At 35.0% G+C, this 17,275-nt stretch overlaps 2 protein-coding genes across 6 annotated transcripts in view; both read left to right on the forward strand.

The window, feature by feature from the left end:
- The first annotated feature begins 1,646 nt into the window (after nt 1-1,646).
- On the forward strand, nt 1,647-7,121 carry LOC104594640 (metal tolerance protein 11). Of its 4 annotated transcripts, XM_010255030.3 has the most exons (7): nt 1,647-2,024; nt 3,034-3,143; nt 3,253-3,498; nt 4,598-4,678; nt 4,823-5,056; nt 5,728-6,082; nt 6,769-7,121. In XM_010255030.3, the coding sequence occupies exons 1-6, from the start codon at nt 1,859-1,861 to the stop codon at nt 6,073-6,075; spliced, it is 1,185 nt and encodes a 394-aa protein (XP_010253332.1). In that variant the 5' UTR covers nt 1,647-1,858; the 3' UTR covers nt 6,076-6,082; nt 6,769-7,121. The 4 variants fall into 4 exon arrangements, with proteins under 4 accessions (XP_010253332.1, XP_010253331.1, XP_010253334.1 ...); XM_010255029.3 differs by lacking the exon at nt 6,769-7,121 and having other exon boundaries at nt 5,728-6,420; XM_010255032.3 differs by lacking the exons at nt 1,647-2,024; nt 6,769-7,121 and adding an exon at nt 2,431-2,619 and having other exon boundaries at nt 5,728-6,420.
- A 5,418-nt stretch (nt 7,122-12,539) lies between these two features.
- Nucleotides 12,540-17,275, forward strand: part of LOC104594642 (sulfate transporter 4.1, chloroplastic-like) — a 47,753-nt gene continuing 43,017 nt past the window's right edge. For both annotated transcript variants that reach the window (XM_010255033.3, XM_010255034.3), the window contains exons 1-4: nt 12,540-13,106; nt 13,538-13,586; nt 13,960-14,161; nt 15,307-15,475. In XM_010255033.3, coding sequence (XP_010253335.1) covers nt 12,780-13,106; nt 13,538-13,586; nt 13,960-14,161; nt 15,307-15,475 — 747 coding nt within the window. In that variant the 5' untranslated portion in view covers nt 12,540-12,779. The remainder of the gene's footprint in view (nt 13,107-13,537; nt 13,587-13,959; nt 14,162-15,306; nt 15,476-17,275) is intronic.

Below are 17,275 nucleotides of genomic sequence, written 5' to 3' on the forward strand. Positions count from 1 at the left end.
AGAAGAAGCACCCATATTGATCCTTCTTGCCCTTATTGTTTAGATGGTTGGGAATCTTTGGAACACCTTTTTTCTGCATTGTCCTATTGTCAAAGCTGTATGATGGGGTTCTATCTTATGTATAAGATCTGAATAAGTCAGTGGGTCCTTGTTTAATTGGCTCTGTCAATGGATTATGGCATCTAATGCTCAAGACGATGAGGTTCCGTTCATCATTGTAGCGGCCTTAATGTGGCAGTTGTGGTGTGCTCATAACAAGTTAGTTTTTTATAAAAAATCTAACCATCCACTAGCCATAATTTCGAATGCAATGTCTCTACTTAATCAGTACAAAGAAGCACATCATGATGTCATGAGAATTTCGAAACCATTGATCCAGTCCTCTCGGTCAGCTATGCCATGGATCCCACCTCCCCACCTCCTGTTGGATGCATTGAAGTTAATGTGGATGCTGCTGTCTTAGATTTGGCTTTTGGTATCGGTGTGGTGTGTAGAGATTCCATGGGTCATCATCTTGAGAGCTTAGCTTGTATTGCTCCTTGCTATGCTGGCAGAAGCTCAAGCCTTGTTGATTGGCCTTAAGTTGGCCCTTTCTCTAAATTTTCGTCATATCATCCTTGAGGGAGATACCTTGGAAGTTATCCAATCCCTATTAGAGGAGTCTTCCTCCCTGCTTTGGTCAATTCATACGTATGTTGCAGACTGCAGGAGGTTTCTCTCTTCCTCCTTTGAATCTGTCTCAATTACCCACATCAATAAATCCTTTAACCGGGTGGCTCATTCTCTTGCCAAATTAGGTATTTCTGGTTATTTCTTTTGGAATGGTGTCACTCCCCCTTGTATTTCAGAGTTAATTTATAGGATTTGTCCTGCTTTGAAGGATCTTAATAAAGCTGATTATTATTGCATTTTGGTAATATATATAAAAGCTTCCAACACTGTCCTTAGTCGACATAGGGAATTGAATGAGAATCCTACCTCTCTCAAAAGATAAATCGGTGCGTCATATTTAAAGTAACGAATCATTTGTGTATTTTATCATAATGCATGATGCGGTCACACAGATTCATTTTCTTTCTAGAGCAGGGGCAGATCTACAAGTATTTCTTTGTCACGTTGCGTTGAGTTGTTCATTTGTAAATTGGGAAGGATTCAAGTGTAGAAGATGCTTTCTTTCGGAAAGGTGAAAAGTGACGAACCGGATTGGGTCCATATTCCATCAGGCATTCACACTTCCATATAAAAGAGAGAGGATCTGCTAGTGCAAATTCGAAAATTTTAGAAGAAAGTTAATGTACACAAATACATACATATTCCTCATCTTCTTAGGCTCCTAGCAGATATGTTAAATAGAAAAAGTTATGGGTGGGCAGTTGGCTGGACACAATTGTGTGCAACACTTGCTACTACAACACCAAATCCGTTGTACGGAACTACGGATCGGCTCGTTTAGTCGTTTTACTTGTGATCCGGATTCCGAACTCATGATTTGGTGTATACGCAAACACAATAATTTTCAGCAGATCCGGAATCTGTTACGTGTTTCCCAAATCACCACCATACACGTACCTTCTCCCGCGAATGGGACATCACCCTATTGAGCTGATCAGTTTCTCAAAACGTTTGACATTCCTACAAAAAGAACAGAATCGAGTCAGGTAGGCACACACAATGAGCACTTTGAGTAAGCACTTGAAGTTTTCCTTGTTTTTTTGTTTTTTTTTTTTTTTTTGACTCGATTCTGATATAAACTTGGAATCCTACAACCTATACATTCGCTCGCTCGTTCTCTCGTACAAGATATCTCATATTCCTTCCAGCTTTCTAGGGTTTGGTCAGTTCCTCTCAACCGAAAATAATGAGCCCGACGACTCACTCTGGTGATCCCGATGGATCGGAGGAGCGGCTCTTGCCGGAATCTGGAAGCGAAGAGAAGTCCTGGCGTTTAAACTTCGATGGCTTTCAGCTCTCCGACCACAAAGAAAAGCCGCCGCGTGGCCTTCAAGACTGCCTTGGTGTTCGAGGTCATTTCTTTTTAATTTATATTCATGTATTGTCTATAGACGTCTTCTAATTATTCGTCCATTTCCCTCTGATTTTTAAATGGAAATATTATCAGTTGACTCTTGCCTTTTGTCACCGATTTCCTTCATTTGGCATGTTTTGATGCGCTTGGCCTTTTTCTGCTCTCTCTTTCTTTTCCCTTCACTAATTCATGCCGGTCTTATTTTAGTCGTGGTTCCGACTCAATTCTTTATTCTTGATACTTATCTCCTAGAAGAAAGAAGAGGCTTTGTACGAGTTAAGTTTGTTGTCGTAAGAGTCAACATAAAAACAACATGTAAGTTAGGTGTTGAATTAGTTTAATCTGTCAGTAGCGTCTTGCAACAATTATCTTCTTCTAAGATTCATTTGAGCTGTGCTTTTATTTGGTTAGGTGGAAAAATAGTGTGTGCAGAGATAGGAAAAACATTTCCTCCAAGGACTGCTTTGATGGTCCTGATTCCTGAATCTCCTGCAAAAATCCACTTGTTTAGATTGAGGATGTTCTTGATTCCGAAATATCTTCTCTTGGAGCCTTTAAGTAGCCTTCTGCTGATTTCCAAGTCTATCCAAAAGGTTGAGTTGTAAGTTCAACCACGGAATGATGGATTTATCCTCTAAATTTCACTTGTACCTTGTAGTCTGCATAAAACTGCTTTTATCCTCTTAAACTTCTTTGTTAGTTTTCAAGTGGTTTTCCCTAACTGATTGCTCACTTTGAGATCAGAACTTTGCTAACCTCTTTAGAGGTCGAATCCTTGAGTGCTTGCGGAAGCAAATCAATGAAATAAGAGCCCCCTGTATTTTCGCTTGTTCTTATATTTATTTATGTAAATTCTAGCATATATTTTTGAAAGAATTTGGACAGCTCTAGAACTGGATTAAAATAGATGCAATCAATCTATAATATTACTGTCCTAATAATTGGTGATATGGCGTGGTAAGATATTGCATAAATATGAACTCAATTGATTTGCTTGATGGTTCCAGGTCCAGAAGATGTTGTGGCTGAGTATTACCAACAACAGATAGAGATGTTAGAGGGATTCAATGAAATGGATGCCTTAGCAGAGCGTGGTTTTCTCCCTGGAATGTCAAAGGTGTATCTGCAATTGGTTACTCTATTCTCTAAAATCAGGATCAGAGCATTTCTAAGCTTTATCTAGATGGAAATGTCTTGAACTGAAATAATCCTTGTACTGGTTTCAGGAAGAACGGGACAGGATGGCTAGAAGTGAGACACTTGCCATCAGACTTTCAAATATTGCAAACATGATTCTTTTTGGTGCTAAAGTTTTCGCATCCATTAGGAGTGGTTCATTGGCGATTATAGCATCCACACTAGATTCACTCCTTGACCTTTTATCAGGTTTTATTCTGTGGTTTACAGCATTCTCTATGCAGACACCAAACCCATATCAATACCCCATTGGAAAGAAGCGGATGCAGCCATTGGTCAGTCCCTTCTGCTATCATTTGTTATGGTAGTACAAGGCCAATACGTTCATGTGGATGTGCATTGACTTTTTATTACAGTTGTTGTGCTTGCACATAAAATGCTCATTGCTTCAAATATTTATTTATTTATCTTACATTAAGAAGGATTAAGGATGATGTTTTTTAGGGTTTAACCTTTTCTTTTTTTTGCTTTGTCATCGGAAGGTGTAGATTATGCTTTCTAATTCTTGGCCTTTTTGGTGTTTGTGGTTTACTATGATTACAAAAAGGGTGGAGTGATTTGGACACATTCATCTTAGGTGATGGGGATAATTACTCAAAGAATACATGTCTACAAAAACAAAAAAAACTCCCATATTTTGTGCATGGTTTATCGGGAATAGGAATAGGAAGTGATCATATGATAACGAAAAAAACTCCCATTGCTTGAGAAATCATGGATTTTCATAGAAATTTGTTATATGGTCTTTTTCCATTCTACCTCCAACATACATTTTGTTTCTCTTCAAGCCTCCAAAATTGTATTGTCTAGGTGCAGCTGATGCAGGAGTATGATGTTTTGGTTAATACTGTTTCTTTCTAATTGGCTATTTCAGGAAAAATATTTCAGTCAATTTTCTGTTGGGCCTTGTGAATATGGTTACTACTATGTTTTGAATTACTGCATTTTTCACTGTTTCGCACCTATATTTCTTATCCCTTTACTCCTCTTTCTCTCTCTCTCTCTCTCACACACACACACACACATTTTGAGTCCATTCTATTTGTGTTCTGACTTCCTTTTCTTTTTTTTTCTTTTATAATTTATCTTCTTTAGTTCAATGTTATCACAAGCATCCCTACTTCATTTCCTGCTCCCACCTGGAACACCATATTGTCTGAGTGCTAACTATAGGCCTTGCTAGGGATACAGAATGATGTCCCAAGTCATTTTACCAAGTTGTTGAATCTGATACCTGGACATGCTTGATGCTTGGATTGGCAATTTTAATGGGAATATGAAACATTACAAAGTTTTAACTCTGTTATTTCTATTTTTAGTAATAAAACTGCTTGAGTTGGATACTTAGTTCCTGCTCCACAATATAACGTGCAGGGAATTCTTGTTTTTGCCTCTGTTATGGCTACACTTGGTCTGCAGATAATATTGGAGTCATTGCGCACACTTTTATCTGATGTAAGTGGCAGTGTTCTTTCTCAAGCCCAAGCAAACCAATATTTTTTTTTTTTGAGGAATTATGATTTGATTACTGAGGCCTGAGAGCCATCATGATAGTATGGTTAATTTATAAAACATATATTCTTCTCAACCTTACTTCAGGAGAGTGAGTTCAACTTGACCAAGGAGCAGGAACAATGGGTGGTTGGTATTATGCTCTCTGTAACGTTGGTGAAGCTCTTCCTGGTTTTCTACTGTCGTTCTTTCACCAATGAGATTGTCAAAGCTTATGCTCAGGATCACTTTTTTGATGTCATCACAAATGTCATTGGACTTATTGCTGCTCTTCTGGCCAATTATATTGATGACTGGATGGATCCTATTGGAGCTATTATTGTAAGTGATACAACTTTTTCTCTTTTTGCATGTGTTCTTATTGTATTAGGATGGGATAAGTGGATAACTCATGATTGGATTTCCTTACAACTATTAGCATTGAGATCAATCACCATACCATCATACATACGGTATTACACAACATGAGAGTGCATGATCAACACAGACCTACAGCGCATACATTCACTGATAGCTGGTGGCATTCATATCTCCTTGTACAAGAAATTGACTATATTGGATTATAGTAGCTATTTACAAGATAACCTTTTCTGGGACCATCATTATTACTCTTCCTTTCTGCAACCAGATGTTGGCATTTATATTAGAATGTTGATCAGATGAGAGCAAGTGTATGACCCCCAATGCGTTAATCATTTTTTGGTTCAAGAATCTAGACAGTAAAAATTGTTGAATTTTTAAATACTCTAGTCAATGAGGGGGTGAACACATGGGGACTCACACTATCAACAGCTATTCCCATGAAAACGCCCTTATCTGATCATCACATCGTTATTAGAGTTGTCTCACAAGATAGGTGGGTCCCGTTTGCTGTGATCTAGATCCTTATACATAATGCCATATATTAGAGCAGAGACAGAGAGAGAGATGTCTTTGACTGTTTCATCTTTTTCTATTGTAACTTTATGAATATGAATTTCAATGTACTGCAGCTGGCTCTGTATACCATCCGCACATGGTCCATGACAGTGCTGGAAAATGTGAACTCCCTAGTAGGAAGGTCGGCAGCACCAGACTTTCTACAGAAGTTGACGTATCTTTGTTGGAACCATCACAAGGCTGTAAGGCACATAGACACCGTACGGGCTTACACCTTTGGCTCACATTACTTTGTTGAGGTTGATATTGTCTTGCCATCGGATATGCCTTTGCGGGAGGCACATGATATCGGGGAGTCCTTGCAGGAGAAGCTTGAGCTCCTTCCTGAGATTGAGCGTGCCTTTGTTCATCTTGATTATGAGTTCACACACAAGCCTGAACATGCGCAATCACAGTCTTAATTACATGGTACGCGTGCTTGCTGCTTATATGTTGCAGGTTTGCTTTTCTTTTGTCTATAAGCGTGTTTAAATAGCTATACATAGCCAGGGGAAGCAGCAAATAGCGTGTTTAAATAGCTATACCACTATTATTTGCATGTGGTTGGAAAGTGCCCTTTTTACTCCACTTTTTTTTTTTTTTCGTAATCTCAAAAGAACAACTGGTTTGAGCCTGGGGCAAGGGCTTTTTTGGATGTTGCTGATAACAAGGATGATGATATTCCATGTTATGGATCAGTTAAATTTGTGTGCTCACTTTTTATTGTTAAAATTAAAAAGGATGAATTCTTACCCAAAATAAATAAATAGATTATACATAATACAGTGTTTCGGTTTGAAGGCTGGAAGTAGAAAGTGAAAACCCAAGGGTTCAGGCAGTCCTCATGGGTTCATCCTTCCACTGTAACAATGTAAGGTGCAGTAAGAGGCAGTGTTGTAAAACTCGGACCAGATTCTGGTTGTGTCCGGTCACTCTTACCGTAGTAGTAAGAGGTTAATTGCTTTGTAGATTCTGCAACACGCTATATATATATTTTTGGAGCCAAATCCTGTAATTTTCGAAGTGACAAATTTACCTTTCCTTTTCCGGCTTGCAGTTCTGTTTCTACTCTTGAGTTGTATTGGTTCGTTATTTTTCTTTTTTGTCGTCTATAGGTTAAAATTGACAATCCAAGTGTGGGTGCCGCCACATTGTTAGCTTCATGACCACCAAATCCAGAATCCAAGCACATCGAGTTCATTGCTTCGATTATCTGCCTACGACCGTGCACGTGGTCAGTTGGCACATTTTTGGGAATGCCACATTAATATAGAGTGGCGAATCTGTACAAATAGAGTTCACATTACCTGCGACCTTTAGGTTATGTTTGGTTTGAAGAAAAAGGTAGGGAAACTTATCAAAATTTGTAAAGGAAAAGTACGGACAGGCTCAATGTAGATTTCTGATTTCCACTGCAATGCATTTCCGCCAGGATAACGCCATGTATGCATTTTATATTGTCCCTTAACATTTTTTGTTAGATTGAACATTTTCTAACTGTTTCAAATAACACCGAGTCTCTCGGCTTCTCCGAGTCACTTTTGAAGAAAATGTCATCTTTTTTATGCCTTTTTGAACTGAAATCTTTTCTCTAAAATGTTGCAAGGCTTAAATATTTAGAGTACTCCCGATCATTTGTTTGAAGCAACAGGTTATAATGTGGTGTTGGATTTTATTGTTCAGATTCAACCACTGAAGTAAACGAATTTGGATTAGCTGAATGTTTAACTGTTCAGCGGGCTGTAGAATCATGATGAGTTTACACGCCAATAATAAATTCATGGGCCTCACAAGCTAAACCCTGCTCGAAGCAATCATCCAGACAAACATAAGTTGTTCAAACTTCAAAGTTTCAATCTTTTTGACATTACAGTAGCCAAAAGAAAGGGATATTGTCTTAACAATTTTTTTTTTTACCTGAACTAATCCGGAGAGCTCTTGGAACCTGCTATATTAAACGGTTCCAAAATTGAATACAGTAGGGACCTTCTCTACATGAACCCACCTGTTTCTCGGATGTGAAGGGATCTTGCGGCTCATCTAGACGGCTAGACCACCTAATATTATTATTAATTTTTTTAAGTATTAACTTTAATATAGGCTTTCTTCAAAAAAAGGCTTATTTATACTATGTAGCAAGGTGTGTAAATCTTTTTTTTTTATTTAAAATAAGGTTTAGGGATGGCAATTTTCTCCATTTCCCTGACCCCTGTGGGGAGTTGTCTTGAATGGGGCAGGGATGGGAATGATTTTCCCCCCGCGGGGATAGAGATGGAGAAATTTTTATCCCGGTTGGCAGGGACAAGAAGAGCACTCATTGCCTCACATGGACCCTGATCCCTGTCCCATGGGATCCCCGTTAATATATATATATATATGTACACGTACGTCTATATGTTAATATTTTTAAAAATATAGTTGAATATGTTTGAATATTTTCTAATAAGATTGTAAATTTTAATTATTTTATTTTGATTTTTAAATAAAATGAAAACAAAAACCTAATGGTTGACATTATAAAGAATCACAGGGAGTGGGGATTCCCATGGAGACAGGGATGGGGATAACTTTGTCCCCATTAACGGGATGGGGTTGGGGATGGGGAGAGGCTCCTCGTCCCTGCCCTACCTTATTGCCATTCTAAATCAAACTAATGAAACTAACTAACCCGATTTCTATAAGTTTAAATCTTTTGAATCGACTGATCAAACCGAAAATTGACCCAAACCGATATAACCTGAGTGACCAACCCCCAACCTGACTAGGTAGATTTGGTTGGCCAAACAACCTACAACTAAAATGAACCAACATATGAACAATAGTTTAATCTCCAATAATTATTTAAAATTTATAGCGAAATACACAAAAAACTAAATTATTGGAGATTAAACTACTGTTAAAAAGCTAAATAACAGTAGTTTAAACTCCAATAATTATTGAAAGTTTTCTACTAAATAACAAAACAAAAATAGATCTATACATAATTATTGAAAATATATTTATCACAAAATAAATAAATAATTACTGAAATACAATGAATATTAATTTTAGTATATATAAATATATAATAAATAAAGATTAAACTTTTAAAATTATTATTAATAAACAATATTTTTTTCTGAAAGTTGTTTTCTATAATTATTAATTGGTGTAAATGAAATTATTTATTTGCAATATTATTTATTTACTGAAATAATATCATTATTTAAATTTTAAAATATTAATTACTTGTTGAATTTAATAGTCCATAAAATTATAGTACTAATAATACATAATTTTGTTATTTTAACTATTTAAAATTTAGTTATGTTAAATATTTCATTATTTAAAACATTTAGTTATTTAACTAAATACTTAAAATCTTAATCTATTTATTACAATTGAAAGTTATTTAGTAATTATTTAAAATATGTTATTAATTGATTTAAAATATTAATTTAATGTTTTGTTATTAAGATATTTAGATATTAAAAGATTTAAATAATATTTCATTTCTAACGTTATACATTTATTATTTGAATAACATTTAGATTGAATAATCCATAAAATCATAATTTATATTGTTTGTACATAATTTCATGATGAATTTTGTAAAAATATATAATTATTAATAATATGAATATTATTAAATCAATTATAGTTATTTTTTATCTTTTTAATAAATATTTTAAAGTTACTATATAATTTTGTTAGAATATTTAAATAATTCTTAAAATTTTTAATTCAAACTTTCTTTAGATAGATGTAGATAAAATGTGGGGGAGAAGATAAATAAGGATTAGAGATATTTTAGGAGAGACTCTCTACTAAATTAGAGATAACTTAGGAGAAAGTTGGGGATAGTGGGAGAAGTTGTTTAGGATAAATTTTAGGATGTTAAATTATTTAAATTATTGTAACATGTGGGAGAGAGTCTATATGTTAATATTTTTAAAAATATGGTTTAACATGTTTGAATCTTTTCTACTAGGATTGTAAATTTTAATTATTTTATTTTATTTTTAAATAAAATAAAAACAAAAACATAATGGTTGACATTATAAAGAATCACAAGAAGTGGGGATTCCCATGGAGACAGGGATGGGGATAACTTTGTCCCCGTTAACGGGATGGGGATGAGGATGGGGAGAGGCTCCCCGTCCCCGCCATACCTCGTTGCCATTCTGAATCAAACTAATGAAATTGACCAACCCGATTTCTAGTATTTTTAGTCAACTTTGGTTCAATGATTTCCTAACCCAAATGGGTTGGATCATTTTCGCTTTGGCCATTTGTAAACTGATTAAAATCGAACGACTCGACTATATATATATATATATATACAAGAAAGTGGAAAATTCCAATATTTCTTAGGTTAAAATAGTTTATATCATAAATTTAATTTTTTAAGTTTAAATCTTTTGAACCGACCGATCAAACCGAAAATTGACTCAAACCGATATAACCTGAGTGACCAACCCCCAACCTGACTAGGTAGATTTGGTTGGCTAAACAACCTACAACTAAAATGAACCAACTCGTGAACAATAGTTTAATCTCCAATAATTATTTAAAATTTATAGCGAAATACACAAAAAACTAAATTTAAAAAGCTAAATAACAGCAATTTAAACTCCAATAGTTATTGAAAATTTTCTATTAAATAACAAAACAAAAATAGATCTATACATAATTATTGAAAATATATTTATCACAAAAATAAATAAATAGTTACTGAAATACGATGAATATTAATTTTAGTATAGATAAATATATAATAAATAAAGATTAAATTTTAAAAATTATTATTAATAAACAATAATTTTTTTTGAAAGTTGTTTTCTAGAATTATTAATTGGTCTAAATGAAATTATTTATTTTTAATATTATTTATTTATTGAAATAATATCATTATTTAAATTTTAAAATATTAATTACTTGTTGAATTTAATAGTCCATAAAATTATAATACTAATAATACATAATTTTGTTATTTTAACTATTTAAAATCTAGTTATGTTAAATATTTCATTATTTAAAATATTTAGTTATTTAACTAAATATTTAAAATCTTAATCTATTTATTATAATTGAATGTTATTTAGTAACTATTTAAAATATATTATTAATTGATTTAAAATATTAATTTTAATATTTTATTATTTAAGATATTTGGTTATTAAAATATTTAAATAATATTTCATTTTTAATGTTATATTTTTATTATTTGAATAACATTGAGATTGAATAATCCAGAAAATCATAATTTATATTGTTTGTACATAATTTCATGATGAATTTTGTAAAAATATATAATTATTAATACTATGAATATTATTATATCAATTATAGTTACTTTTTTTTATCTTTTTAATAAATATTTTAAAGTTATTAAATAATTTTGTTAGAATATTTAAATAATTCTTAAAATTTTTAATTCAAACTTTCTTTAGATAGATGTAGATAAAATGTGGGGGAGAAGATAAATAAGAATTAGAGATATTTTAGGAGAGACTCTGTACTAAATTAGAGATAACTTAGGAGAAAGTTGGGGATAGTGGGAGAGGTTGTTTAGGATAAATTTTAGGATGTTAAATTATTTAAGTTATTGTAACGTGTGGGAGAGAGAGAGAGAGATCTTAGGAAGATGTTTTTGGGAAAAATATAATTTCTAATTGATTGTTTTGAAAATGACTTGGATTAAAAAAATTCAAAATTCAAAAAAAAAAGAAAAAGAAAAAATTTCTATATTTCATTATTTTAACATATAGATTAAGATGAAGACGAAATAGTAGGAAGCTGTGTTTTATTTAATGACTCTGGATCTCCTACCCACAACACAATACCCACCGTCAATTGGGAACATCTCCCCCTGCATAATACTATGCAGAGGTTGAGATGTTCTCCATGTGTGACTGTGATAAATGTGGGCAGAGTTTGTGTGGACAGGAGATTTGGAGTCCTTAAATAAAATGCAACTTCCTGCTATTACGTCTACCCACGACACACTACCCCCTGATTTGGAGTCCGGATCTTGTGCCCACGTTTATCGCAGCCACATATGAAAAACATCTCATCCTTTGCATAGTATTATGCAAGGGGAGATGTTCCCAATTCACGGGGATAGTGTGTTGTGGATAGACGTGGGCAGGGTTCTCGTGAGAAGGAGATCCGAACTCCGTGAAACACCTCCCCCTGCATAGGTGAGCATAGTTGTGGAGACAGGAGATTCGGACTTAACACTTGCGTAAAAAAGTCTAATGAAGGACAATTTTGGACTTGTACGCTGGTACTGGTAGGTCCCATGTGCGACTGTTTAGACTAAAAGTGTGGTACTGTGGAGTTTTTTGCGGGCAGGATCCAAAGACGATCATAAGTAGGTCCCGTGCTTGTACAGGTGGATGAATTCAAACCGTGGATTGATGTTAAAATCACGGACAGGATAAGGAGACTACTAGATTTGTTGCCATGCAACGGAGTTAGAATTTTTATTTCCTGATGATGATGTGGCGCATCATTCATCCTGTATAAGAATACAGTTATTTTAATTTATTGAATATTATCTCGGATCCCGTCCCCATACATCCATCCACTGATAACAACTTCGCTACACCAAATAAATTATATTTTAGAAATTGCCTCGTTGGACCCCGTTTTGTGAAATCACCAATCATCACATCTCTTTTTCTTTTTCTCTAGCATTTGCCTATCATGCCGGAAAGACATATGATACCGAAAAATGTATAACCAATCAACCGGCAAAGTGGTAAGCTGGTAATCAATCAGGCGGGTTTTCATCAAAATTAATTAACGTGGGATTTTGATTGGTCAAATCCTTCCGGCATCAGTTATTTCGTGAAGTTCGAACGAACTGCTTACTTGATCATTAACCGATACGTTAGTTTTTTGGCCATTTTGGGTTTACAGACGTTTTCGTCGTCATCTTCTTCGTCCTCCTTTTCCCGAGTAGTCGTCATCTTGCTCTTTCTCACTGATTTTTTATTTTATTTTTCTTTCTAAATATTCTGGTATTTGTTTGCTGGAGGACCATTCGCAGTGGCTGCTGCAGCAGAGCAGTACAATCGCCATTGGTGATTGGGTGGACGGCTGGACGCTATGATGCTTCGCTTGTTGCTCGAGGGAGCTCATGGAGATAACTTATGCCACCTCGAGTTCGAGTGACCTTACTGCCGCTGCTACTGATAATTATTCTGTAGTCGCGATGCCGAATCGACCGGTGAAGGTCATCCCTCTTCAACACCCCACATCTTCGTCATCATTCTCAACGGCCCCTTCCGCTTCTATTCCTCCTCTGCTCTCCAAATGGCGCTCCAAGTTCCTGCGTTTGTCCTGTATCGATTGGCTTGACCTCCTCCTCCCCTGCTCCCGATGGATCCGTACTTACAGATGGAGAGAGTACCTTCAGATCGATCTCATGGCTGGCATCACCGTTGGAGTCATGCTCGTTCCTCAGGTCTCTCTCTCTCTCTCTCTCTCTCTCTCGGTTGTCGGGGTTTCTTGTCTCTGAATTTGTCCGACTTCTTCTTGTTCCATCATTTTTGGCCGATTAGTGTCCTAATTTGGTTAAATTTATGCCAATTCACCCATGAATACATAGCTTGCTTGGTTTCATGCCATTAGCTGCTCGAGTTCCTGAAAATTATATAGCTCCCTTATTCTTGTTCCAGGTTGATTCAAATTTGTTGTTATTTAAGAATTGTATATACCCTCTCGACCGTGTGAACTAGTTTAATTATCATTCTTTCTCTTAGTACAAGGGTGAATTATGTTCTTCTCTTGGATATTAGATTGAAATTGAATTACAAAGTCGTTTCTTTCTGCAACTGCACTTGAACACCTCTGCCGCCTAACCGTTATCTTTTGACTTTTGTCATGATTGAACAGTCAATGTCTTATGCAAGGTTAGCTGGACTTCATCCAATATATGGACTGTGTAAGTTTATCAGAGACCATTACCATGTATTTAGATTACGCTTCTGCAGTGTTTTGTGCAATATGATTGGTACAATCTGTTGGGAGGTACTTGCTTTTCTTCTTTACCACTTTCTGGTTACTATTTAATGCTAATAGTGCCACCACCCTTATGTCACCAATTGGATGAGGATCAGATTCCACTGTGGTTTAACAGTTTGCTTGCCCTTTACCACAGTGAAGTTGCTTTGCAGTTGATCGTCATTTACCTGGATGTCAACCAGCTGATAACATTATTAGATGCCTAATGGTTCTTGTATGCTCTAATAATTATATCTGAATTTTGCAATAAATATCCATCTCTAGATAATACTGATTCACCTTTTGATAAACAGACTCTGGTTTAGTTCCCGTATTTGTGTATGCCATCTTTGGGTCATCTCGTCAGCTTGCAATTGGTCCAGTCGCATTGGTTTCTCTCCTGGTATCTAATGTGTTGGGTAGCATTGTTGATTCTACTGATGAGTTGTACACGGAACTTGCAATATTGCTGGCACTTTTGGTTGGAATATTGGAATGCATTATGGGGCTCTTGAGGTATTACCAATTATTTCTTCCACTTTCTGCCTCATGAGGTGTTCTATTAGATGTGAATGTGAGATCCAAGGGATCCAATTTTTCTAACCAAACTCTGGTCGTACTTCTATTTTAACTGTTGAGGTGTTGCAATATATATCCATCCAAGATAAAAGTTCAGATTTACATTTGATATCATAAAATGATGTGTAGATGTTCAGACAACTTGGAAAGGTTGCACTTTTTGGAACTATGTGGGGATTGTGGGCTAAACAGGCATGCTTAGTGTGCCAGAAATAGATATGAGGTTTTGGAGATGGGATCCTGAAATCGATTATGGTCTGAAACATGGTTTAGGAACAGTTTGGGCAAGATCATGTTGCTTTCTCTGGGTTTTCTGGTTTCAAGGTTTCTTACAGAGACAAGGTTTTTTCTTTTCTTTTGGGCCTTAGATTATTTACCTCTTTTGGCGTTAACAAATTGATGGCTGAGGCTGACTCTGTGGATTTCATTAGCTTTTTTTAGCCAAGTAAAGCTCTAAGGTTGTTTTCTCTATCCAAGTAACACTGTGGTTGGCTAGCTTGTTTCTTTCCTGTAGATGACATCAATGATACCCATATACCTGTACAAGGGTGTGGTATTGTGTTGGATATTTCAATTTTTAGTACAAATGTCATATCCAATACCATAGCCAGATATGTCCTTGCCGTATCCGGGTAACATGGGATGACATCGCAAACGGTTGACTCTTGGGGATGATTATGTAATTTGAACCATCTTTTCTGCTCGCTCTTTCTTTTATTTTTTCCTGTCTTCTTTTTCTTTTTGTGTTTCTTTGGTGAGAATCTTGCACTAGATGCTTTTTCTGCTGTTCTCTTTGTATCTTCTGTTTTTTTTATCTTGTCTTTCTGAGTAAATTTTCCATTAATGGTGGAAAAAGACGATGCTGAAATGGACATTTGTTGAAATGATAATGTAGGAAGAATCTCACTATGAATAACTGTTAATTTTTTACCAGCACTATAAGAAATCAATAAAAATGTGCCTTGATAACAATTGATGCTAAGGCAATATGACTGGGCACATACATGTGTATGCTTTTAGTCTCTTTCTTTACCTTTTCTTGATATCAATTTGTTGAATCATGTCTTCATGCATCTCTATAGGCTTGGATGGCTGATTCGTTTCATCAGTCACTCTGTGATTTCTGGCTTTACAACTGCTTCAGCCATTGTAATTGCCTTATCTCAAGCCAAATACTTCTTGGGATATAGTATTGTACGAAGCAGCAAAATTGTGCCACTCATTAAGAGTGTTATTGCTGGAGCCAGTAAGGTATGCTCTAGCACCTCGGTGATTGTTGATTTCTTTAGTTGCTTGTAATAAATAGGATAGTGCTATTTATCGATAAGTGCCAGTGCAAACATCATAAAATTGCTTTACAATGGAAACTTCTTTTATACATTAGTTTATTTGAATTTGTTATTTGTTGCTATAGCATACTCTGGGATCTTATTGGTTAGTGGGCTTAATATGTAACATTGCAAGCTGACCTTGAATTCAAGAGAATTTTGTGTAGGCTTTTAACTGTCAAAATATAACCGTACTTATTACTTCAGTACTTGTTTGATGGGCCTGGACATATGTAACCTCAATGGATGTTGATCACAAATCTCCTACACTACTGGGCCTCAAGGTTTCATTATTTAACATGCCCTTTAGTTTTTTTTACATTAAACTGCTTATACTACTTCATATTTCCACTATTTGGAATAAGAAGTTTTTGTCATATGATTCAATCTGTGTTGATCCTATTATCATTTGTAATTATCACCTTTGCAGATCTTCTATAGATATAGTTTTCCCCATAGAGCTGTCATCATCCTGTTTCCACTTTTTTTTTTCTTACCTATTTCTAATCAGGCGCTTTGTGGTTAATATATTGATGTTATCCTGACATTCATAGGGTTACATAATAGTTGTATAGTAACATTGTAGGTTTATATGATGGTCCTAAAGTAACATTAGAATGATAAAACTAGTCCAATATGCCAACCAGTTAAGGAGAAATAAAATTCCTATTGGTGGCATATTCTATGCATTGTGACAATAGAAGACATACCTAGAAATTAACTTGAGCTGCTTCCCTATACATGTAGAAAACAAGACGATCTTCAACCAAACAAAAAGAGGGAAAGAGCAATCAAAAGAGATGAGTCCTTCCTGTTGGGGTTCTGAACAACACACTTCCATATGCACTAACTGATGGATTGGGTATCCACATATCAATAATTATGAAGTAGAATAATCAGCTTTAATTATCAGAAGTATGCAAGTAGAAGCCCTTTGAAAATTATGATGATTTCCACTAGGACATGAACTTGACTTAACTGACTATACTCAGTAATCCTTTACTTCCTAATCAGCGGTGAAAAAGATATTTTGACCAACTTAGTTTCTTAATGGTAATGCAATAACTTATGCTACTGTTAGTTGCTTGACTGAAAGCTATAACATGCCAATTTTCCTTTGAATCATTAGTCCTCCTTGAGAAGCAACAGATAAAGATTTTCTTTCTTTCCTTTCTTTTTCCACCTTTATTATGTGCCTCTGTATGCATGGTCTGAGTATATATGTGTCAGGTGCAGGGCTAAAAGGTAACCATATTTGGTACTAGGCTATCTTCTTGTTTATTCAATTAATAGATAATTTTACATAAAAAGAAGAATATTCTTGAGTCTTGACAGGTCTTTTACTCATATGAAGCATAAGATAACCTAGCTTGCTGTATGAGAGGCTTAAGAGGGTGTATCAACATCATCATAGACACAATTAAGTGGTAACTAGTGTGAGAATAAGAGGACAAATCATCACATGATTTATCCTTTGTCTACCAAATGGGATACTATGGTATGCATGCTCATAGTTAGTAAACATGTGCATGTCATAGACATGATACAGGAAATAATCATATATACTGTGTTTAATACTATGGTATGCATGCTCATCCTATGTGTTTAATATGTTCTCATATGAAAAGTTTGAAGTAAAAAACTTGGTATATTTTATGTGTATAATATATTAAATATATGCATATGTGAAATATAAATATATTTTAATATTTTAAAGTATATA

This window comes from Nelumbo nucifera, chromosome 2 (assembly GCF_055504915.1).
Source record: "Nelumbo nucifera cultivar China Antique chromosome 2, China Antique-T2T, whole genome shotgun sequence".
NCBI classification, from domain to species: domain Eukaryota; kingdom Viridiplantae; phylum Streptophyta; class Magnoliopsida; order Proteales; family Nelumbonaceae; genus Nelumbo; species Nelumbo nucifera.